At 44.0% G+C, this 23,913-nt stretch overlaps 1 protein-coding gene and 1 non-coding gene across 2 annotated transcripts; one reads left to right on the top strand and one right to left on the bottom strand.

The window, feature by feature from the left end:
* The first annotated feature begins 24 nt into the window (after window positions 1-24).
* LOC106378510 lies at window positions 25-1,244 on the top strand. The gene is made up of 2 exons (XM_013818626.1): window positions 25-358; window positions 418-1,244. Exons 1-2 carry the CDS (start codon window positions 25-27, stop codon window positions 1,242-1,244), a joined length of 1,161 nt encoding a protein of 386 aa, XP_013674080.1.
* Window positions 1,245-12,877: 11,633 nt separating this feature from the next.
* LOC125581230 lies at window positions 12,878-12,984 on the bottom strand. Its single transcript, XR_007318930.1, has one exon. It is a non-coding gene; the product is annotated as a small nucleolar RNA R71 (small nucleolar RNA).
* Between the last annotated feature and the right edge of the window lie 10,929 nt (window positions 12,985-23,913).

Consider the following 23,913-nt stretch of genomic DNA (forward strand, 5'->3'; position numbering starts at 1 on the left):
TTCTCCTCTCTGCGGAAGTAAAACATGAAGCTCGACCCAACTAAGTGTTCATTCGGGGTCATTTCTAGCAAGTTCCTCGGGTACATTATAATCCACCAGGGCATTGAAGCAAAACCAGAGAAAATCAGGGCCATTCATTCGATCCCTTCCCCAAAGAACGTCAAGGAGGTCCAAAAGCTAATAGGAAGAATGGCAGCCCTGAGCAGGTTCATCTCCAGGCTCTCCGACAAATCTCACGCCTTCTTTGGAACCCTTAAAAACCCAAAGGATTTTCAATGGACGGAAGAGTGTGAGTCCGCTCTCCATGAACTTAAGGCATATCTCACCACTCCTCCTCTCCTATCCAAGCCACTGCTCGGTGAGGTCCTACTGCTATATCTAGCAGTTTCTTAGCTGAAACCCGCTACAGCCATCTAGAGAAGCTGGCCTTAGCCCTAATAGTCGCCGCCCGCAAGCTGCGGCCCTACTTTCAGGCTCACCCAATCGAGGTCGTCACCTCCTTCCCCATAAAATTGGTCCTCCACAAGCCCGAAGTCTCTGGACGCCTAGCACAATGGGCTGTGGAACTAGGAGAATACGATGTGATTTTTCAACCAGTCACAGCTATAAAGTCACAGGTCCTGGCAGACTTTGTGGCCGAATTCTCCCCTACCTTGCTCCCAGCTCTGGAGCAAGAAGTACGCCTCCGAAGCGAAACAAGGGAAGAGGGAGAATGGGTCCTGCATTTCGATGGATCCAACAACATCAGAGGAGCTGGGGTAGGAATAGTGCTTACCTCGCTGACAGAGAAGATGGCCTCAAGGGCCATGAGGTGCAACTTCAAAGTAACCAACAACGAAAGCGAGTACGAGGCCCTAATCGCCGGGCTAACACTCGCCCATCAAATGGAGGCAGAAAACATCCAGGTCTTTGGTGACTCCCAGCTGATAATCAACCAAGTGCAGGGAGAGTACCAAGCAAAGGAAGATAGCATGATCCAGTATCTGGCGGTCGCCCAACGACTCATCAAGAAATTCAAGAGTTGCAAGCTCACTCAAATACCCAGGGAGCAGAACTCGCAAGCCCATGCCCTGGTTAATCTAGGGTCCACGCTCGAAACTAACAGCCAGATGAGCATCCCATTGCCCGTGCTTCAATGGCCAGCCACCCTGGAGGAACCCCTATCCGAAGAAGTCTCCGCTATCGAAGAGAGAGAAACCTGGATGGGCTCCCTAGATGACCTTATAGGGTCCTTCCCATCCTAGGGTGAGTTTCCCTATCGTTTTTTCTGCTCGTCGTTGAACCCAATCCCCCTTGCTGGAAGGTCCTGGTTATTACTTTTTTGTTGTATGTCCTGGCGACGTCTTAGTGGTAGGACCAGTTTCTTAGCCAAGCGGCCTCTTTTCTTTCGTCGAGTAGGCCGAGGCTCAGCGCCATCAGCTTGTTGTTCTCCTCTTGAGAGGTGGACCCTAAGGCCGTTGTTCTCACGTGCATCTCCGTGGGTATTATGGCTTCAGAGTCGTAGACCAGCGAGTAGGTAGTTTCCCCTGTTGCTGTTTCCCCAGAGGACTCTGTGTAGTTCTTCAGCCCATTTCCGTGAGAACCCTCCAGTCGCTTTTAAGCACGTTGACCACGGTTTTGTTCGTCGACTCGGCTTGTCCGTTAGACTGGGGGTGTCGGGGTGTGGCGAAGGTTAGCTTTATGCCTCAGTCCTTGCAGAACTCCTTGTAGTTGTGGCTCGTGAACTGGGGTCCATTGCCGGTGACAATCTTGTGGGGTACCCCAAAGCGAGTGATTATATAGGTCCACATGAATTTGCGGATCTGGAGGTCTGTTATCCGGCTGAGTGCTTTTGCTTCGACCCACTTGGAGAAGTAGTCAGTGATTACTAGAGGAAGACCTTCTGCCCCGGCGCTATAGGGAATTTTCCCACTATGTCCATGCCCCACTTTCTGAAGGGCCAGGCTGAGCTTATGGATTTGAGGTTCTCCGGAGGGAGCATGGAAACTGGAGCGTGCCTTTGACACTGGTCGCAGGCTTGTCTGTTGGTGTCGGCGGCCATCGTGGGCCAATAGTAGCCTGCCCTTCTGGCTCTAAACACCAGGCTCCTGCCGCTAGAGTGGGATCCACAATCTCCTTCATGTAGTTCTACAAGGATTCTAGTGGCTTCTCGAGGTGTGACACACCTTAGGTACAGGCCTGAGAAGGATCTCTGGTATAGCTTCTCTTGGGAGATACAGTACCTTGTGGCGCTTCTTAATTTTCTGGCCTCGTTGCGATCTTCCAGGAGAATGTTGGCCTCTAGGTACCGGACTAGGGGGGGTCATCCAGGTTTTGCCTTCTTCGACAGCGGAGACCTCCTCTGACGGGGGTTCCTCCAGGGCCATTGAAGCACAAGCAAGGGTATGCTCATCTGGCTGTTTGTTTCGAGGGCGGACCCCAGATTAGCCAGGGCATCGGCTTGCGAGTTTTGTTCCCGGGGGATTTGAGTGAGCTTGCAACTCTTGAACTTCTTGATCAGTCGCTGAACGACCGCCAGATAATGGATCATGCTGTCGTCTTTTTCTTGGTACTCGCCCTGTACCTGGTTGATTATTAGCTGGGAGTCACCGAAGACCTGGATGTTTTCTGCCCCCATTTAATGGGCGTTAGTTAGTCCTGCGATTAGGGCCTCGTACTCGCTTTCGTTGTTGGTTCTCTTGAGGCCGTGTTCCCTGTCGGCGAGGTAAGCACTATTCCCACTCCAGCTCCTCTGACGTTGCTGGATCCATCAACGTGCATGATCCATTCTCCCTCTTCCTTAATTTCGCTTCGGAGGCGTACTTCTTGCTCAAAAGCTGGGAGCAAGGCAGGGGAGAATTCAGCCACGAAGTCTGCTAGGACCTATGACTTTATAGCTGTGGCAGGTCGAAATATTACGTCGTATTCCCCTAGTTCCACAGCCCATTTAGCTAGGCGTCCAGACACTTCTGGTTTGTGGAGAACCAACTTTATAGAGAAGCAGGTGACGACAATGATTGGGTGAGCCTGGAAGTAGGGTCGTAGCTTACGAGCGGCGACTATCAGGGCTAAGGCCAGCTTCCCTAGATGGCTATAGCGGGTTTCTACATCCAGGAGAGACTTACTTATGTAGTAGATTGGTAGTTGCTTGCTTCCCTCCTCGCGTATTAGTACGGCGCTTACGGCGTGTTCCGAGATTGCTAGATATAGCAGCAGGACCTCACCCAGTAGTGGCTTGGACAGGAGAGGAGTGGTGAGATACGCCTTTAGCTCATGGAAAGCGGATTCGCACTCATCCGTCCACTGGAAGTCCTTTGGGTTTTTGAGGGTTCCAAAGAAGGCATGAGATTTGTCGGAGAGTCTGGAGATGAATCTGCTTAAGGCCGCCATTCTTCATGTTAGCTTTTTGACCTCCTTGACGTTCCTCGGGAAAGGGATTGAATGAATGGCCCTGATTTGCTCTGGGTTGGCCTCGATGCCCCGGTGGGTTACAATGTACCCAAGGAACTTGCCAGAATTGACCCCGAATAAGCATTTAGCTGGGTTGAGCTTCATGTTATACTTCCGGAGAGTGAAGAAGGCTTGCTGCATATGAAATATGTGGTCCTCAGCCTCTAGGGACTTGACCAGCATGTCGTCGATGTAGACCTCCATGGTTCGCCCTATCTGGTCCGCAAACATCATGTTCACCAGTTGCTGGTAGGTGATCATGCTTTCTTTAGCAATAGATCCCTCTGGACGTCATGAAGGATGTTTTTTCCTGGTCTTCCGGATGCAAAAGTATATGATTGTAGCCAGAGAACGCGTCTATGTAGCTCATCAGCTGATGCCCTGCGGTGGCGTCAACCAGCTTGTCGATATGAGGTAGATGGAAGGGGTCCTTTGGACATGACTTGTTGAGGTCCGTGAAGTCTCTACAAACTCTCCACTTTCCGTTCTTTTTCTTGACTACAAAGGCGTTGGCTAGCCATTTTGGATATTGCACCTCGCGAATGAATCCCGCGCCGAGCAGGCTTTTGACCTCATCATTGATGATCGCGTCCCTTTCGGGAGCAAACTTCCTTCTCTTTTGCCTGACGGGTTGATGTAGGGGATCCACCTGCAGTTTGTGCATAATAATCTCCGGGTCGATCCCATGCATATCTGCGTGGGACCAAGCAAAGCAGTCGGAGTTAGACCTGAGGAAGTCTGTTAATCTCCTTCTAAATCCCTCGGTCTATTTAGAGCCAATCTTGAGATGTCGGGTCTGATCTTCTTCGGTTAATGGCACGTCGTCCACTTCCTCTACCTCTGGTTCCTCGGTGTGATGAGCCGGAGGCTTACTCTGTAATTGCTATAAGACCTTGGTCTTTCCCTTCAGAGTAGTCTGGTAGCAGGAGCGGGAATACTCTTGATCCCCTCTGATTGCCCTTATGCCCCAGGGTGTAGGGAATTTCACCATCTGGTGAAGAGTTGATGGGACGGCTCCCATGCCGTGGATCCAAGGCCGTCCCAAGATCATATTGTAGGATGAATCGCAGTCAACGACAAGGAACTTGGTTGACATATTGATCCCGTTGGGGAAAAATACTTAGGTACTGAATTTCTCCAGACCCCAGGCAGGACACCGGCCTCTGGGTCCCCGCTAGGAGGCACCCCGGTTCCCCGCTACGAAGTACTCCGGGTCCGGTCTCGGGGACAGTCCCCTTCCCCCGGAAAAAGGAAAACTTCCGATAAGGAGGACCTTCCATATTTCCGAATATGGAAGAGTTTAACCTACTCCAACCGACTAAGGACCGCCTTAAAAAGACTATATAAAGGGAACCTAAACCCTAAAGCAAGGGATCGACACTTCAAGACTTAGAGATTAGAGTTAGACGGCTAGAACTAGAGTTTATACACCAATCGTTGTAGTTCCAGATTCTTTACTCAGTAAAACATATCTTCAAGTGTATTTCTCTCAAACTATATACGAAATCTATACAAATATCAGCCTTGTCCATCGTTCTGTAGTACTCAAAAAGATCCTACACAAAAATCCCCTAACAGTTTGGCGCTAGAATGAGGGGAGTAATCTAAACTACGTGATAATGGCGGTGGACGATATGATTTTAGAGAATAAGAAAGGTATTGAGAGATTTGAGATAGTTTAAGAGAGATTATGAGAGATTAAGGTGTTTAAGAGTAATTGTATGAGATAATCATGATGAACTAGAGAGAGAAACTCATAAACCTTTGAGTTACTTTATTAATCAAGCAGATTACAATATATATAGGAAGGGAGAGACATTAGGTTAAAGCACAATGAAAGGAGTAAGCATGTGGAGTCAAAGGGAAGGGGAGCGTCCGCTTTGAATCAACCAATGGGGAAGGCCACACGCTTTGGCATCTTGGAATCTAAGACAAAGATGCTGATCATTTTACAGCCTGGAACAGCTGGAGACGCGTTGCTACTCTTCCCTCAACAGTCTGATCAAAATAAGGTTGTAACAAAGGTGAACTTCCAAGTTAACTTCACCTGGGTAACTTAGGTCGATCCCATCGCCCTAAAGGTACGGCCACTCGTACGGCCTCGCCTGTACGGCCTCGTTTGTACGGACTGTCCGGACCATAATCCTCTCAACTCTTCTATCGTTCCTCCATACTTCATCTCTTTACTCTGATGCCTCTTCTCTTCTCTTATTTTGTTTAACACTCCCCCTCAAGCTTGACTTTAGGAACTTAGCAAAGCTTGGAACGGCCATGAGATCTTCTTCATTGAAAACCTCACCAAGGAAAACCCATTGGGACAAAATCTTGATGAGGGAAAATGAGTAAAGACCTCATGGCTAGGGGGATCAGCTTCTTGGTGTGAGATCTATAAGCCCCAATCTGATGTGAATGGACTCCATAATCTTCTGTGTTGCGACCTTGGTGAAAACATCTGCTAGTTGATCTTCACTTCGAGTGTAACATGGCAAGATCACACCCAAGACAATCATCTGCCTCACCTTGTGGCAATCTACCTCAATGTGCTTGGTTCTCTCATGGAACACCGAGTTTGTTGCAATGTGTATGGTGTGGGAACCAAAATTCACACTGTCGATTTCCGTTTAAATAAGGAAAGTTAGGAAAACTCTAATTTTCCAGAGGTCCAAGATATCTGCTAAACCACACGCCAAGCAATCAGAACACGAAATAAAGACGAGAAAAATAAGAAATCGATAAGAGAACAAAATAGATCTTATTCCGAATCTGCGTTTGAGCGTTACAACAAGGTAAGAGCCTGGGCTACGAGAGCTGTCGGCGAGATTCCTAGTTCTAAAACCCTAAGATTGCAAGACCTAACTGACTTGCAGCTCAAATAACAAAAAGGGAAAGTTGCCTAAAATTGCTCTAAGTGCTAAGTTTGCTCTGAAAAAATCCTCTTTTGTGCCTCTCGCCTAGGACTCCTTATATACTCCTCCAAGGTCGGTTTTAGCTTTTCCCTTCCTGCCCTTAAGCCGTCTTAAGTGAAAAATGGAAATATTCCATTTCTTCCGATCTTCATGTTTATCCGTGGAACTTAACATTTTTTATGCGGAAACTTATCTTTATATATTTTTTATAACAAAAACATAAACCGCCATAGTATCTACGAGCTCATTCTCAAAGAATTGTAACTGGGCTTGTAGTCGCATTTTAGACCTCGTTGGGCCATCTTTCGACATGAAACGTTTGTTACGATTTTCTTCTCGACAAATACAAGTTCTCGCGGTTTTTATCGTAAAGTTTCAACGGGAACTTTGATCGGAATGATGTGAGAAATGATATGGCTGCGGTACATGGGAGCTAGCATTGACGAACAGACGAGAATGAACGGATTTGGGTCGTACCCGTTGATCGATGTCCGTGACAGTTCGGTCGCTACGTAGCGACCTGGTCCGCGCTGGATCGGTCGCTACGTAGCGACCGAACAAAAGGTTTGGTCGGTCCTACGTAGCAACCGACCGAGTGGCTTGGTCGGTCGCGGGTTGGTTGCTACGTAGCGACCAACCGAGTGGCTTGGTCGGTCACTACATAGCGACCGACCCGCGAACGTGTCGGTCGCTAGCGACCGGCTCCTTCGCGGACCGGTCGCTACGTGGCGACCATGTTTGGATCCTTTTCTGATGTTTTATGAACGTGTTCTTGGACTATGGGTGTTTAGTTTTGATGAATCAACTGAGATCAGTGCAAGATTTCACCGCAAAGTTCTTCGTAAAGATTTCTTTACGAAGATTACTTTTCGTAAAAAACATTCATGCTAATTTTTACGGATATTTGGATGTTAACTTCGTTGTGACCGTTTTTGACCCCAACACTGATCCTTAGACTTTTGATAGTTTTTCCGTTCTTTCTTGACTTCTTTTTTTGTTTTTATTGCGGGAAATATTTTCTGGGGACTTTCAGACATTGATTCCGTCGTGACTGATTTTGACCCCAACAGTTAGCCTCCCAGCTCGTTAGAACCATGAGCTTCTAACGTGAGGTTCTAGCGAGTGGCTTGGCAAGTTAGGCAAGTTAGGTAAGTTAGGCAGAATTAATGGTTTAAAAGGTCCCTCTTAAGTGGTCTTCTCACTCTTCTAAGGGTGGAATGCGATAAGATTGGGGCTACGCCTTATGACGACTGCCTATGTACCATTGTTGAAGGGATCAAGCCTTTCGTAGCTCGTTTTGGAGTTAAGGTTCTTATGATTTATTTTCCAGCGAGACCTTTACGGGCTAGTTTATATGTAGAGGTTATCAGGCATGTTGCTGCCGATGGCAGTTTATATGGGTGTAGAGGGAAGACTACGAGTTGTCATCTCGTAATCTAACTCTGTGTGAACTGCTATATCCGTGATCTGTTTCGAGAGTTTTCTGCAGTGTGTAAACTTGCGGGATTTCTGAAGACGCTTGAATATTGGCCAGAGACTAATTTTGGGATCTCGTACCAGGGTGTTTGATACTATGCCTAGAGATGTTAGAGACCAGTGTGCTGGGTTTAGGGCAATACCTAGGTCTAATCACGGCTTTAGAGGGTGCGATGACTACTTTAACTTACGTTTCCTGTATCGTTTTCGACCTGATTCCATCCCGCTTTAAAGTCCGCGATATGTTCTCGGCTTACGTGACTTGTATGGTAGGAGTCGAGCATCTCTTCGAGGACAATTTTTAAGTCTCCCGAAATTGCTGACCAAAATTTTGGATTTTTTTATATATATATAGTGCTATTACCCTTGTTTCGGGTGTACGAGAGCTATCTCTACGAGATGGCTAAGTCTGTTTAGGACGTTAAGAGTTTGTTGTGATCAGCAACAAACTTATCGGTAGATATTACTGTTTTTGAGTCTTTGCGAAGAATACATGTTTGAGAAGATGTTAGTATGTATGACTGTTTGGTCTTCCAAGAAGGTGCCTTTATCGAGGAAGGTAATTTTGTCGAAAAATGGTTCTTCAGGCGTCTGCGACGTCTCGCAATGCTGAAGATTGATTTTTTCTTTCGTATGCCGCATTTTCGTGCTTGAAATGTTCGCGGGCTTGAAGATGTTTTGCGATATTGCAAGGTTCTAGTCTTAGCCCTGCATTTGAGAAACATTCTGGTTTGTCTACAGATGTTCGCAGCCAAAATTGTTGTTCCTGTTTGGATGCTAATAATTTGATTTGCGATCGACGAATTAGGACTGAGGGGTCGCGTAAATTTGTCCATGGGAAGAAGCGTTTTCTTTCATAGTGCTTTGTGAAGTGTTGGCCTTCTGATATCTATTTCGTGCATTTTTGAGGATCTTTCGTATAGCTCTAGAAGCTTTGTTACGAATTTTTTCTTACATGCCGCGTATTATGGGTAAAACATAGCGGGCTTAAAGTAAATTGTGGAATGTATATCGAACTTGGTCGATTGTCGACAAGTTTTAGTTTTCCGTTAACCGTTTGGTTGTTAGGACTGAGTTTCATTACGAAGAATTTATCATATGATTTCCGACTGTGGGCTATACGATAATTATTCTCTTAATAGTCACACGACGTTTTTAGACAAATCGTAGATTGTCGTTTAGCCGTTAAGTGATGGAGCGATGGTTTCTCAAATAGTTTGGCTTGGCGTGAAGGATGTGTTCACCCAGATAGCCAAGGATGTTGTAGGTCAAGGATTAGACCTTGGTACTTTAACATTTAAGGTCATGTTAGTTTACGATCGTCCTTAAAGGGGATGGCAAATTCTGGTTTGGACCTTTACTGGAAGGCGTAATTGACCGAGGGCCAAAGAGCGCTTGTCGAGATTGATAGGCCAAGTTTGCCAGAGTTATCCATGTTAAGATGGCTGATAGTCATAGAAAACGATTCTATGCTTTAGGTTTCAGTTATACGATGAATGTTTCGTATAATATTACCTATAGTCTTATGAAAATTGATTCGTTTTTGTCTGAGGAAGACGTAGCCAAAGAGGTTTGATACAGAACCAGTGCGGAGTCAGTTGCGGGACGATTGCCTGCTCGGATGTGACCGAGGGGAACGAAACGCAGAAGCCAGTGAGCCGCATGGCTAAAATATGAGATCTATTAAATAGTAATGCGAAGAGATCTCTCTTTAGATTGGTCATCCAAAGTCAGATTTTACAGCTTTGTGTTTGCTATACAAAATATACTTCTTTGTAAAACCAGTTATGTTTACTTTCAAAAGTTTCTTCGTAAGACTAGGTCTGAATGTACGAAAGATTTTTTGTGTAAGTAATGGGGACCGGTTTTAAGAAGATTGTAAATCAGTGATATGTATACACATGTCAAAGTAGCGTTGTTTCTGCGGGTTTTACGAGAAATTTTTGCTGTGGTTTCGATCTTAGGTGAAAGTTGCTTGGAGTTACTCATGGAGTGTTACCGAGGTTTATTTCACTACGATCTAGTCGCAGAACGTTTTTCATTGGTTTTTTGAGAGGATTCTCATGACACATTCATTTCTAGAACGAATTGATCAACCAGAGGTAGATCTAGCCAATGATCGGGAAGAAAGTGTTCCCTTTAATGTGCTCGATGCTACATTTATTCTCAAGTTTTCTTCGTCACAAATGTTCTCGATGCTTTTCCGTGACTCACTTGGTTAAACGGAAACTGAAAGAAATGCTTCCACGCTAGAAGATTTCTCATAGAAATTTTTATACGAAAATGGCTTTATAAAGCCGGAAAGGGCTTCAAGACTTTGGCTAATCGTTGAGTTTCTGTTTGATATTGGGGCAGGTTTTCTAAACGCATGATTGCGACAATAAATGTTGTATAGTCTTTTGAGATATTTTCATGATCGTCTGGATATGTTGCTAGCGTTTAGACGAATTTTAGATTGTCATTTGCTTTTTTTGGGACGATTTATGGAGGCATTGTATTGCATAAATGTTTTTCTGCCTATTTTTGCGAGAGTTTGCTTTGACGAAAGTGTTTTCTTGATGACAAGGCAAAAATTTTTGAAGTTTGGGAGTATACGAGTATGGTATATGTACCTACACCCCCCCCCCCTTTTTTTACGAAAGAAAACGGTTGAACCGATACTTTGAAGGTTGTGTACGTTTCTTCTTCCGAGGATTGGAATGATCGACAGTCTTGGTCGATTTAAAGACGACGCTGGGACTGTGAATTGGATGTTGACGACTTGGGATATGTCGGTGATATCTTGCATATTTGCATTGTTTTAAGCTTTCATTTTGTACATAATGATCATATAGATTAAGAGTTAAGCATCTTTAGGATCCATTTTGCATTCATATGTCTTAATCAGATAATGGAGTATCCTATGGAGTAATCAGAGGTTTTTCGAAGCATTGTGATCCAAAAAGAGATGAAGAATGGAGATTGATCAATCAAAAGGCGATCCACGCGGGTAGCAGCACCCCGAGTCCACTGACCCGCGTCACCAGAAGACCGACTCAGAGAAGCCACGCGGGAAGGATCACGCGGGGTCGACTACCCGCTCGCACGAGCTAGAAGAATCATCGAGGTCCGACGCGGGGAAAGCGACGCGGGTGATCCCCATCTTCCCTACCCGCGTTACCAAAGATTTTGTTCGAGGAGTCACGCGGGATCACTCACCCGCTCGCACGAAGAAGGAGTATCGTCGAAGGTCCAACGCGGGGAGGATGACGCGGGTTGGTGCCGATCATCTCAACCCGCGTCACGAAGAGAAGGAGCCGATAGAGTCACGCGGGACGGAGCTACGCGGGATCGCCTACCCGCGCGCATGACAGAGAATCCTCGATGAAGATCCAACACGAGTTGGCTGACGCGGGTTGTGCCCGTCCATTTCTACACGAGTCAAAACTTATCTGTAGTCGGATTTTAATGTTTTTAAGGGGCTTTTTAGACTTTTTAATGGAAACCATTAGATTTACCAAAGACATATAAATACTCTTGTAATCCCAAAGTTGGGACTTATCTTGTTTTCTATCTAATCACAAAGAACTTTTAGGTGAAAGATCTTATCTTGATCATTTTCTCTTTTGATTGCTTGATTATTTGGATCACTAATCCTGATTAGCACCAAATCATCATTGATTCTTGGGCTCATCATGAAGAGTAGTGAGTAGTCATCTTTGGATTCATGGGTTAGGGAGACTAAGGGTGATTAAGCTAGATCTAAGGTGTTTTAGTAAAGATCCATCTTGTTCCTTGCTAGTAGAGCGCTTTTAATGCAACTCTAGAGTTGGCCTCTCTAAAGTTGAGCTCTAGGCATTTTATACCTGAAAGGTGTTTGATGAAATGCCTGAACCAACTCTCCTAAGCTTTTAACATTATTTACCAAAGAGACTTGTTGTTAAAGGTGTTAAGATGGCTAGTAGACTTGAGATTAATGATTACTTAGATAACATTCAACCAAAGAGATTTGATGCTTGAGTTATCTTAGTAAATGAACATTCATCTAGAGATAGAGTTTGTTTAGGATGGTGTCTAGGTCTAAGGTAGATAGATTGGTTGAAAGTTAACACCTTTAGATTGAAACTTGATCACCCAAAGTCAATTCCTTTAGCCCATGAGTTCTCTTATCTCATAAGAAAGAAAGCTTTGTCCTTTATTGCATTTTAGTAGCATTCTAGTTCAAAAATCATCTCACCAATTGATAGCACTTAGATTAAGCATGGTCTTGCATTCCCTTTGCTTTAGAATCACTTAGAACTGGTTTGACATCCTTTATTCTACAACATTTGATTAGGAGCCTTGAAACTCCTATCATCAAATTGGCGCCTTTGCCAAATTCTAAGTTGATTGTGACATTGGGATTTAGTCATTTGCTTGAGACTAAGTCAATTTTTGTTTAATTGTGTTATTGTTTTTCTTTCTTTTTTCTCCCTTTGCATTTCAGGTGTATGAACACAAGGAGCAGAGGTCCAACAAACCTAGTTCCAAGAGTTGAAGACATTAGAGCACTTGAGAGGGAGATTGCAAGACAGAGAAGAGAAGTAGAGCAACAAGCTCACTTGCAAAGGTTGGGGTTTGATATGGAGAATCTGCCTCAAGATGGTGATGCCCAAGGAGGCAATGATCCAAGAGCTGATCACCTTCGACCACAACACCAGCCACAACATCAACCGCGCCAAGCTCGCGCCATTGGAGCCTATGATCAACCTCACATTAATGGTCATAGGTTGGGAATCAGAGCACCACCAGTAGAGAACAACAACTTCGAGATCAAGTCAGGGCTGCTCAACACCATAGAGAACAACAAGTATCATGGTCTTGCTGCTGAAGACCCTTTTGATCACTTGTACAAGTTTGATAAGTATTGTGGCTTGTCCAAGACAAATTGTGTTTCTGAAGATGCTTTCAAGTTGAAGTTGTTCCCTTTCTCTTTGGGAGACAAGGCACACCAATGGGAGAAGACTCTTCCAAGTGACACTGTCACTACTTGGGATGAGTGCAAGAGAGTTTTCCTTGACAAGTTCTTCTCTACTTCAAGAATAGCTAAGATCAGGAACGAAATCTCTGGGTTTCAACAGAAAGGTCTAGAGAGCTTCAGTGAAGCATGGGAGAGGTTCAAGGGCTATTGGTCTCAATTCCCTCATCATGGTTTCAGCAAGAAAAGTTTGCTTAGCACCTTCTATAGAGGAGCTCTACCACAGTGCAGAAACAGGCTTGATATTGCCAGCAATGGTTTCTTCTTGGGGAGAACCGAGGAAGAGGCAGAGGAACTGGTAGAGAACATGGCTAATAGTGACTCGGTCTACAGTGAGGAGCATGATAGGGTCAACAGAAGTGATGATCAGCAAACAAAGAAAGAGATTAAGTCCTTGCAAGAGAAGATGGACTTGCTTCTTTCCAACCAAGCTAAGAAAGAGCAGATAAACTTTGTGGGTGGTCCTATTCAAGAGGTTCCTCCCAAGATCAATGAGGTTGATGGTTTGGAAGGCCAAGAAGAGTTGTGCTTCATCAACAACAATGGTTCTTGGTACAGGAAAGAGCCTAACTTTCAGTACAACAACTACAAGCAAAGGTCCTACTCTAACAACCAGCAAGGAGGATACCAGCAGAAGCAAAACACTCAGCAAGGGAGCTATCAACCTAGACAAAACACCCCTCCTAGTTTCAACAATAACAACAATCAGTCTACTCAGGCTCAAGGAAGTTCTTCCCAAGCTCCAGTTTCAGATACAAGTGTGGATGCAATGTTCAAGAAACTTTTGGATTTTCAGGCAAAGAATGAGAAGACAATGGGTTATGAGTTGAAGAACATTCACTCCAAGATTGATGGAAGCTGCAATGAGCTCAACAACAAGATCCGACATTTGGAGAACTAGTCGCCAACAAGGGGCATTACCTGGAAAGCCAGAGCAAAATCCCAAGGAAACAATGAAGGCAATCACCCTACGGAGTGGTAAACAGTTGTCTCCAAGAATTCTCACCAAGGATGGTGAAAAGCAAGGTGGGGAGGTGGCTATCAACATTGATGATGAAGTGGTGATTCTAGATGAGAAGGTTGATGAAGAAATTCTAGAAAAGATTGTTGAAGCTAAGGGTAAAGGAAAGGTTGGAGAAGAGAAGAGGACAGTGAAACATGGTGAAACTGCTACTCCAACAAATGAATCCTCTTTTGTTCCTCCTCCCTATAAGCCAAAGCTACCATTCCCTGGGAGATTCAAAAGACAGCTATTGGAGAAGTACAAGGCACCCTTTGAGAAACAAATGAGTGAAGTTCAGGTCACAATGCCCATCATTGATGCTTTTATGTTGGTTCCTTAGTACAGCAAATTCTTGAAAGATGTTGTAGCTGCAAAGAAGAAAGAGATGGAAGGCATGATGATCCTTACCCACGAGTGCAGTGTCATTATCCAGAGGTTAGATGTTCCAAGGAAGCTAGTGGATCTACGATGTTTCACCTTACCTTCTGCTCTAGAACCCATGGTGTTTGAGCGGTGTCTGTGCGATCTTGGAGTTAGTGTCAGCTTGATGCCTTTATCTATTGCAAAGAAGCTTGGATTTACTCAATACAAGAAGTGTAAACTCTCTTTGGTGTTGTCTGATAGATCAGTGAAGATTCCTGTTGGTATCTTAGAAGACCTTCCCTTGATGGTTGGTAACTTTGAGATCCCTACTGATTTTGTTGTGTTGGAGATGGGGGAGGAAGCCCAAGACCCTTTAATCCTTGGAAGACCATTCTTAGCCACAGCTGGAGCTATCGTGAATGTTAGAAAAGGAAAGATTGATCTACATCTTAGACAAGGGAACATCCTCCACTTTGACATCAATGAATTGATGAAGAGGCCAACCATCCAGAACCAAATTTTCTACATTAATGAAATGGATGCTCTCGCTGATGAGCTTCTAGAGGAGTTGGCACTTGAAGACTCTCTACAGCATGCCTTAACAATTGAGAGAGAAGTCCAAGTGATTGAGAATAAGGAAAGTGATGCCTATGTGAGGATGCTGGACTCTCACAAGGGAATCAGTGGTGAAGAACAGAATGAGGAGCTTTCATATGAGATTCACCACACCTCCGCAGCTACTCAACAAGAGAACCTCCAAGGGGATGATTGGAGTGAACTCAAGGCACCAAAAGTGGAGCTTAAACCTCTTCCCCATGGTGTAAGGTATACTTTCTTTGGCCCTAGTGAAACTTACCCTGTCATAGTGAGTAGTGAGCTTAGTGAAGATGAATTGTCTAAACTTTTGAATGAACTTAAAAAATATAGAAAGGCAATAGGCTATTCACTAGATGATATTAAAGGGATATCACCTTCTTTATGCATGCATAGGATACATCTAGAGGATGAATCTATGACTTCTATAGAACATCAAAGAAGGTTGAATCCCAACTTGAAAGATGTTGTTAAGAAAGAGATTCTAAAACTCTTAGATGCAGGAGTAATAAATCCTATTTCGGATAGCAAATGGGTGTCTCCTGTGCATGTCGTCCCAAAGAAGGGAGAAATTAAACTAATACCAACAAGAACAATAACAGGACATAGGATGTGTATAGATTATCGAAAACTTAACTCAGCATCTAGAAATGATCATTTTCCATTGCCATTCATTGATCAAATGCTGGAGAGACTTGCAAATCATTCCTATTATTGTTTTCTTGATGGGTATTCAGGGTTCTTCCAAATCCCCATACATCCAAATGATCAAGAGAAAACGACTTTCACATGCCCCTATGGTACCTTTGCTTATCGAAGGATGCCATTTGGGCTATGTAATGCTCCAGCCACTTTCCAAAGATGCATGATATCTATTTTCTCTGATTTTATAGAGGATGTAGTGGAGGTATTTATGGATGAATTCTCTATCTACGGATCTTCGTTTTCTGCTTGTTTGTCCAATCTTAGCAGGTCCTCAAGAGATGTGAAGAGACCAACCTTGTGCTGAACTGGGAGAAGTGTCACTTCATGGTTAAGGAAGGGATTGTGCTTGGACACAAGATTTCAGAGAGGGGGATTGAGGTAGACAAGGCCAAGATCGAAGTGATGGTTGCATTAGCTCCACCAAGGCCAATGATTAAATTAACTTTTATGCAAGGAAGCTGCATTCAACTTTTATTGGGAATGTCTGGAAACATTCAAGAAGTTGAAAGACAAGCTGGTTAGTGCCCCCATTGTGCAGCCACCAGATTGGGATCTTCATGTGTGATGCTAGTGATTATGTTGTGGGAGCTGTTCTTGGTCAAAAAAAGGACAAGAAGACTCATGTGATCTACTATGCGAGTAAAACTCTTGATGAAGCCCAAATGAAGTATGCTACAACTGAGAAGGAGCTGCTAGCCATTGTCTCTGCCTTTGAGAAGTTCAGAAGCTACTTGGTTGGGTCAAAAGTCATAGTCTACACTGATCATGCTGCATTAAGACATCTCATGGCCAAGAAGGATGCTAAGCCACGACTGTTGAGGTGGATCTTGCTGCTACAAGAGTTTGACCTTGTGATCAGAGACAAACCAGGAGTTGAGAATGGTGTATCTGATCACTTGTCTAGACTGAAGATTGATAGTGGGATCCCTATTGATGAAGGGCTTCCAGAAGAATAGATCATGGCAATTGGAGCAGTGGTAGCAGTTTGTGAAACTGGAAAGAAGCTTGAAGAGGTGAAGGCAACTGAAGAGAAAGGTCCTTGGTATGCTGATCTGGTGAACTACCTAGCTTGTGGAAGAGAGCCAATGGGTCTTGACGGATATGCCAAGAAGAAGTTCTACAAAGATGTGAAGAGATACTATTGGGATGAGCCTTACCTCTACATTCTTTGTAGAGATCAACTCTATAGAAGAGTACTAGCTGGAGATGAAGTTGAAGGGATTCTCACACACTGTCATGGATCATCATATGGAGGTCATTTCGCTACTTTCAAGACTGTCTCAAAGGTGTTACAAGCTGGGTTTTGGTGGCCTCATATGTTCAAGGACACTCAAGACTTTGTCTCTAGGTGTGATTCATGCCAAAGAAGAGGAAACATCACCAAAAGGAATGAGATGCCTCAAAACCCAATTCTAGAAGTGGAGGTGTTTGATGTGTGGGGTATTGATTTCATGGGACCATTCCCATCATCTTTTGGCAACAAATACATCCTTGTAGCTATTGACTATGTCTCCAAGTGGGTAGAAGCTGTAGCAAGTCCTACCAATGATTCTAGAGTGGTGATCAAGATGTTCAAAAGCACTATCTTTCCAAGGTTTGGAGTTCCAAGAGTTGTCATCAGTGATGGAGGCTCCCACTTCATCAACAAACTGTTTGAAAGTCTTCTCAAGAAGAATGGTGTGAAGCATGAGGTTGCAATTCCCTACTATCCTCAGACAAGTGGTCAAGTTGAGATCTCCAACAGAGAAATCAAGTCTATTTTGGAGAAAACTGTGGGGACTACAAGGAAAGACTGGTCTATCAAGCTAGATGATGCACTTTGGACTTATAGGACAGTTTACAAGACCCCTTTGGGAACCACACCTTTCAACCTTGTGTATGGAAAGGCTTGTCATCTACCAGTTGAGCGTGAATACAAGGCATTATGGGATGTTAAGTTGCTGAACTTTGACATCAAGAGTGCCAAAGAGAAGAGACTTCTCCAACTCAATGAGCTTGATGAGATTAGACTGGATGCTTTTAAGAACTCAAGGATTTACAAGGAGAAAACCAAAGCTTTTCATGACAAGAAGATCTTGAAGAGAGAATTCAGTGCTGGAGATCAAGTGTTTCCCGGGAAGCTCAAGTCACGATGGTCCGGTCCTTTCAAGATAAAGGAAGTTAGGCCATATGGGGCAATTGTGTTATGGGATAAGAATGGCGGAGACTTTACAGTCAATGGACAAAGAGTTAAGCTCTACATGGGAACCACAATAGAGGAGAAAAGAATCTCGGCTTCACTCTCCGACCCCATCACCGCCTAGCCAAAGGGAAGCAAAGTCAAGCTAGAGACTTAAAACAAGCTCGCTTGGGAGGAAGTCTCATGTCTATCCTTGTACATACTTAAAAAAAAAAGTCTCAAGCGGGTTGAGGTCACGCGGGTTCCTCTACCCGCTCGCACGAATTTGGTCGGAGACAGCAATCCGACGCGGGTTGACCCACGCGGGTTGTCTTACCCGCGTTGCTTCGTCGTAAGCTCGACGTGGGATGCATCGACGCGGGATCCTCTACCCGCTCGTACGACCACGCATTTGGAGACATATGACGCGGGGTGAAGCACGCGGGATCGCACGAGTTCCCCCACCCGCGTCGACGGGTCCAAACCCGCTCAGGTATGGTTTCTCACCCTCAAACCGCGTGAGCCGACCCGGTTACACCCTAAAAACACCTACCCCGTGTCTCTCTCCCGTTTCCCTCATTCCTCTTTCACAAAACATCAAAACCTCCCTAGCCAAATCATCCCATAACTCACTCAATTCTTCACCAAATCAACCCATTCTTCTTCCTAAATCCAAGCTTTCGCCCCTGTAGTCTATTTTCTTGTTTCACCTCTTCATTTCCTTTCATCCAAAGCAAAGTACAAATGGGGAGAAAGGACCAACATAAGATGGAAGCTGAGAAACAAGAGCTTGCAAGGCAAGAGACTGCTAGACATGGGAAGTCTCTATCCTCAGTATCTACGCCGGGAGGAACTTCTAGGCAGCAAGTATTGGCAGAAAAGAAGTGAGAAGGAAAGCAAGTCGCCACTGCTGAGAGTGTGGATGCTGGTGGTAGAAGGTCAGCCCATTCCAAAAGGTCAAAGGAACCGAAAGGCAAGGGGGTAGCTCTTCCCCAAGAGGAGGAGAATGAAGACATCACTGAAGAAGATCAAGCCCCGCACAAGCGAGCCAAAGTGTTTAAGGGGAAGAAGGTCGACACTGAGAGGGATAGAACCAAGACACCAACTAAAGATGAGCTATATGGGCATTTGAAGAATGGTGTATTGTGGCCTCCAACTCGATTTGCAGATATCAAGATCATGGAAGAGTTGGAGATAGGTGACGACATAAAGCAAATGTTGGAGCATATGAACATGTAAAGCTTCTTCACTATGGCCTAACCTACCTACGAAGATGAGTCTTGTCAGTTCTTGTCAGTTCTTGTCATCATTTGTGGCTACTTTTCACACCACCAAACATGTGAGCAAGGATGGGGAAAGATCAAGTTCAAGATCCATGGGAAGGTTTACAACATGACCTTCAAGGAGATTGTACAAGCCCTTGGTCTTCATGATTTGGAGGAATCAACCATCCCTATCCTATATGATGCCCCTAGAGAGGAGAGCATTGCTAGAATGGTTTGGAAGGTGTTGGTGGGGAAGACTCGCAAGCCAAGACAAGAATGCTTCCATTCGCCACCCTTCAGTGCGCTACCTCCACGGTTAATTGTCCACACCATCTTTCCAAGAAAGGAACCAGGCACTGTTAATGATGAGGAGCTACAACTTCTTCACCAAACCGTTCAGCATTATGCTCATTCTTCTCAGTTGCCTTTTGTCGATACTGATTTCTACAAGAACTTTGGAATGGTGGGATTCTTTGTGAAGCACCTCGTCCACTACAAGGAATGGGCTTGGACAACAAGTGACTCAGAGCCTCAGGTTGGCATTGGTGGTTTGATAACCCCATTGCTTCAGTTCAAGGATATACCCTTAGAAGATGATCCAACTGGTCCCGCCCTCTTAGACGGAAGCTACTTGAAGAAAGCTCAGTACTTCAGTGGAAGGTTCAATGGAACTTGCGTTTACTCTTACATACAGTCTACACGAGAGGTTGAAGTGCTTCTCCCAAACACCGCCCTAACAAGCTTGATTAGGCCTAGAGCTATTAGCTTTGATATTGGGAGTGAGCACTTCCTTGGTCCCCATGGTCCTTTAGGCCCCATGCGATCTTCCAAGAGGAAGAAGACAGCAGATAAATGTGGTGTGTTCCAAGAAGAAACTTCCGGTCTAAACTCCGAGCTCCTCTATGGTCCTCCTCATTACCACTTTGAGCAGCATCCGGGAGCTCTTCCCCAAGGACCCCTTCGCAAGGCTCATGCGCATATCAGCAACCTCCAACGATGGAACAAGGCGCAGGATAGAACAATCTTCAAGCTCAAAGACAAGTGTAAGGCGTTGAGTAAGACCGTGAAGAGGCAAGCAGAAGCTTCAACTCAATTCATGAAGAAGTAGCTGATATACTGACTAGAGGAGCTGTAGCGGGATGTTCATCATCAGACTTTGACTTCCTTACCCCCCAGCCTCAGCCTTCAATTGGTCCTTTAGCACTCAGACTTCCCGCCACCGAGAAAGAGCTGCTCCGCCAGAAGAGAAACCCACCAGCTCAACCGTCCGACTCGGGAAACAAATCTCCATCCCTTGCCTCTACAGATGAGGAAGCTGACACCGAGGATGAGGCATCGGCCTCCTCCCACGCTTCATAAAGAGGTACTCCACCACCTCCCATTGTATATACCAGTTTTTCTTTGCATTTATCTCTCTTTTCGATATCTCCTTCAACTTCCTAACACAGAGTCTGTGTGAACTAAGTTTGGGGGAGGTATCAAGTATTTGATCATGTTTTCTTTGATAATTTGAGTCTCATGCATTGCATTGTACATACATATATGCATAGAAAACACCAAAAAAAAAAACACACAAAAAGAAACATGTAGTTGCATCACTTGCACTTTTAGGACTGAGTCTAGAGCATATAGGTTGCATTCACTTGCATTGGAAACAATGATTTAAAATGCCTTGCAAAGAACCCTTGTCTAGAACTCAAAATGACATCCTAGTTAAACATATCAAGTAGCTTAAGAATCTCTTGAAAACCTTGCACGCTTCGAGCCTTGAAAAATCTTCTTGAAACTTGTTTGCTTGCTTGATGTTGGCATTGTTCTTGAGATCAGCTCCATCCCGAACTTGGCTTGAATGAACTTAATCTCTCTTGCATATGGGCATTTGCATACTTGATCATGGATCTCATACACATTTGGGTTATATTATTCCTTTATAGACCAATCTTTGTTAACCCAAATGGCACTCCATACCCTACAACCCTAGCCATTCTTTGAGACCAAACATTTAATTGCATGAGTGAGGCCTCTTTTGATAGTTTGTCATGTGCAAAATCTTGAGAGTATTGGAGGCGAGATAGGTTTATTCTCATCTCTTGCTAGCACAATGAGTTAGCATCTGGGAATGGTGGGAGGGGTTTGTGTATTCTAAACTTCAATTTCTTGGGTTTGGGGAGTGAGAAAGATGAGAGAGATGAGCAAAAGAGTATAAATAGAAAAGAAAACTCTAGGGATAAAAAGAAAATATGAAGCTCTTGATTATGCAACAAAGAACCTTCCCCCTAAAAAAAAAAAAAAGAATCAAAGAGAAGTTGGGGAAGGGAATGAAAAAGAGTTAGAGCTTATAAAAAGTGAGTCAAAATCCCTAGTGGTTGAGTCAAAAAAAAAAAAAAAAGTTGTTCATTGGGTGAGTGATGTGAGGGGTTTATTTTGATTTTAAGATTATGATAAAAAGGCTAGAACTTGAGATTACTTATAACAAAAGGGGGTAGTATGATGAGAATGAATCTATGTATGCATGAGTTGCTTCTAATCTTAGATAAATTTTGCATATGATCAAACTCCTTGTTTTTTGAGTGATATCCACCTTGAAATGATGACATTTGAACCCTTCTCTCTTTATTCATACTAGACCATACTTACCTAGCCAAATGATTGAGATCATGTGCCCATTTGTGAGAACTCACCATGTGTGTGTGTGTGTGTGAATCAATGTGAGAGCTGGTTTAAAGAACTTGTTGGTTGATGAGTATTGCAACTTGTATAGAGGCATAAGGAGTATTGATAGGCCTAGAGAAGCTAGAGTATAATAAGAGAGTTGCTCATGCTATTTGCTATGTTTCTTTAGGATGTTAAGTTGGGTACTAGGAAGTGTTACTTTTGGCTATGAGTTCCCACTTTCAAACCTCTTTCCCTTATGAGTTCTTGCAAAGTCACCTGAGTACAAGTAAAGAACAAGTTTGGGGGAGTTGATATCTTGCATATTTGCATTGTTTTAAGCTTCCATTTTGTACATAATGATCATATAGATTAAGAGTTTAGCATCTTTAGGATCCATTTTGCATTCATATGTCTTAATCAGGTAATAGAGTATCCTATGGAGTAATCAGAGGTGTTTAGAAGCATTGTGATCCAAAAAGAGATGAAGAATGGAGATTGATCAATCAAAAGGCGATCCACGCGGGTAGCAGCACCCCGAGTCCACTGACCCGCGTCACCAGAAGACCGACTCGAAGAATCCACGCGGGAAGGACCACGCGGGGTCGACTACTCGCTCGCACGAGCTAGAAGAATCATCGAGGTCCGACTCGGGTGATCCCCATCTTCCCTACCCGCGTTGCCAAAGATTTTGTTTGAGGAGTCACGCGGGTGAAGCAGCGCGGGAGCACTCACCCGCTCGCACGAACAAGGAGTATCGTCGAAGGTCCAACGTGGGGAAGATGACACGGGTTGGTGCCGATCGTCTCAACCCGCGTCACGAAGAGAAGGAGACGATAGAGTCACGCGGGACGGAACCACACGGGATCGCCAACCCGCGCGCATGACGGAGAATCCTCGACGATGATCTGACGCGGGTTGGCTGACACGGGTTGTGCCCATCCATTTCTACCCGAGTCGAAACTTATCTTTAGTCGGATTTTAATGTTTTTAAGGGGCTTTTTAGACTTTTTAATAGAAACAATTAGGTTTACCAAAGACATATAAATACTCTTGTAATCCGAAAGTTGGGACTTATCTTGTTTTCTATCTAATCACAAAGAACTTTTAGGTGAAAGATCTTATCTTGATCATTTTCTCTTTTGATTGCTTGATTATTTGGATCACTAATCATGATTAGCACCAAATCATCATTGATTCTTGGGCTCATCATGAAGAGTAGTGAGTAGTCATCTTTGGATTCATGGGTTAGGGAGACTAAGGGTGATTAAGCTAGATCTAAGGTGTTTTAGTAAAGATCCATCTTGTTCCTTGCTAGTAGAGCGCTTTTAATGCAACTCTAGAGTTGGCCTCTCTAAAGTTGAGCTCTAGGCATTTTATACCTGAAAGGTGTTTGATGAAATGCCTGAACCAACTCTCCTAAGCTTTTAACATTATTTACCAAAGAGATTTGTTGTTAAAGGTGTTAAGATGGCTAGTAGACTTGATATTAATGATTACTTAGATAACATTCAACCAAAGAGATTTGATGCTTGAGTTATCTTAGTAAATGAACATTCATCTAGAGATAGAGTTTGTTTAGGATGGTGTCTAGGTCTAAGGTAGATAAATTGGTTGAAAGTTAACACCTTTAGATTGAAACTTGATCATCCAAGGTCAATTCCTTTAGCCCATGAGTTCTCTTATCTCATAAGAAAGAAAGCTTTGTCCTTTATTGCATTTTAGTAGCATTCTAATTCAAAAATCATCTCACCAATTGATAGCACTTAGATTAAGCATGGTCTTGCATTCCCTTTTCTTTAGAATCACTTAGAACTGGTTTGACATCCTTTATTCTACAACATTTGATTAGGAGCCTTGAAACTCCTATCATCAGTCAGCTTTAAGAAAATCGCTAGAAACGAATCGGTTTTAAGACGACATTCGTGTCTCTAGTTCTTTCCTTCTTTAGGAAGTTATCTGAATATGCGTGGCGATCGTTTCTCGATTTTCAGAGTTTAGATCGGTTTGCATGATCTGCCTGAACAGTCATGGAACAATATACCGGGACAGAAAAAATCGCCTAAGACTTAGTTTGCTAGACTATCCACCTAGGTTTTAAGTTTCCTAAAGTTCTACGGCAGTCTCAAAGGCGTTTCTATTTCTTAGTAATTTCCTACAAAAATTCCAAGCCTGATTTCAAGTCGGAAATACCTTAGTTCTCTTGAAGATTCGGGTTAGTCTCTTCTCCGTTTTGCTTGCTTATTTGCCCTTACTCTTTTCGTGTCTGTCTGCCCATTTCAAATAGCAAGAATATTGATTCTTCCTGGACTTCTCTGCTTTCCTGGCCACGTTTAGGCTGCTGCCAATATTTGCGGTTTTCGTGA

Source organism: Brassica napus, chromosome C1 (genome assembly GCF_020379485.1).
Source record: "Brassica napus cultivar Da-Ae chromosome C1, Da-Ae, whole genome shotgun sequence".
In the NCBI taxonomy this organism is placed as follows: domain Eukaryota; kingdom Viridiplantae; phylum Streptophyta; class Magnoliopsida; order Brassicales; family Brassicaceae; genus Brassica; species Brassica napus.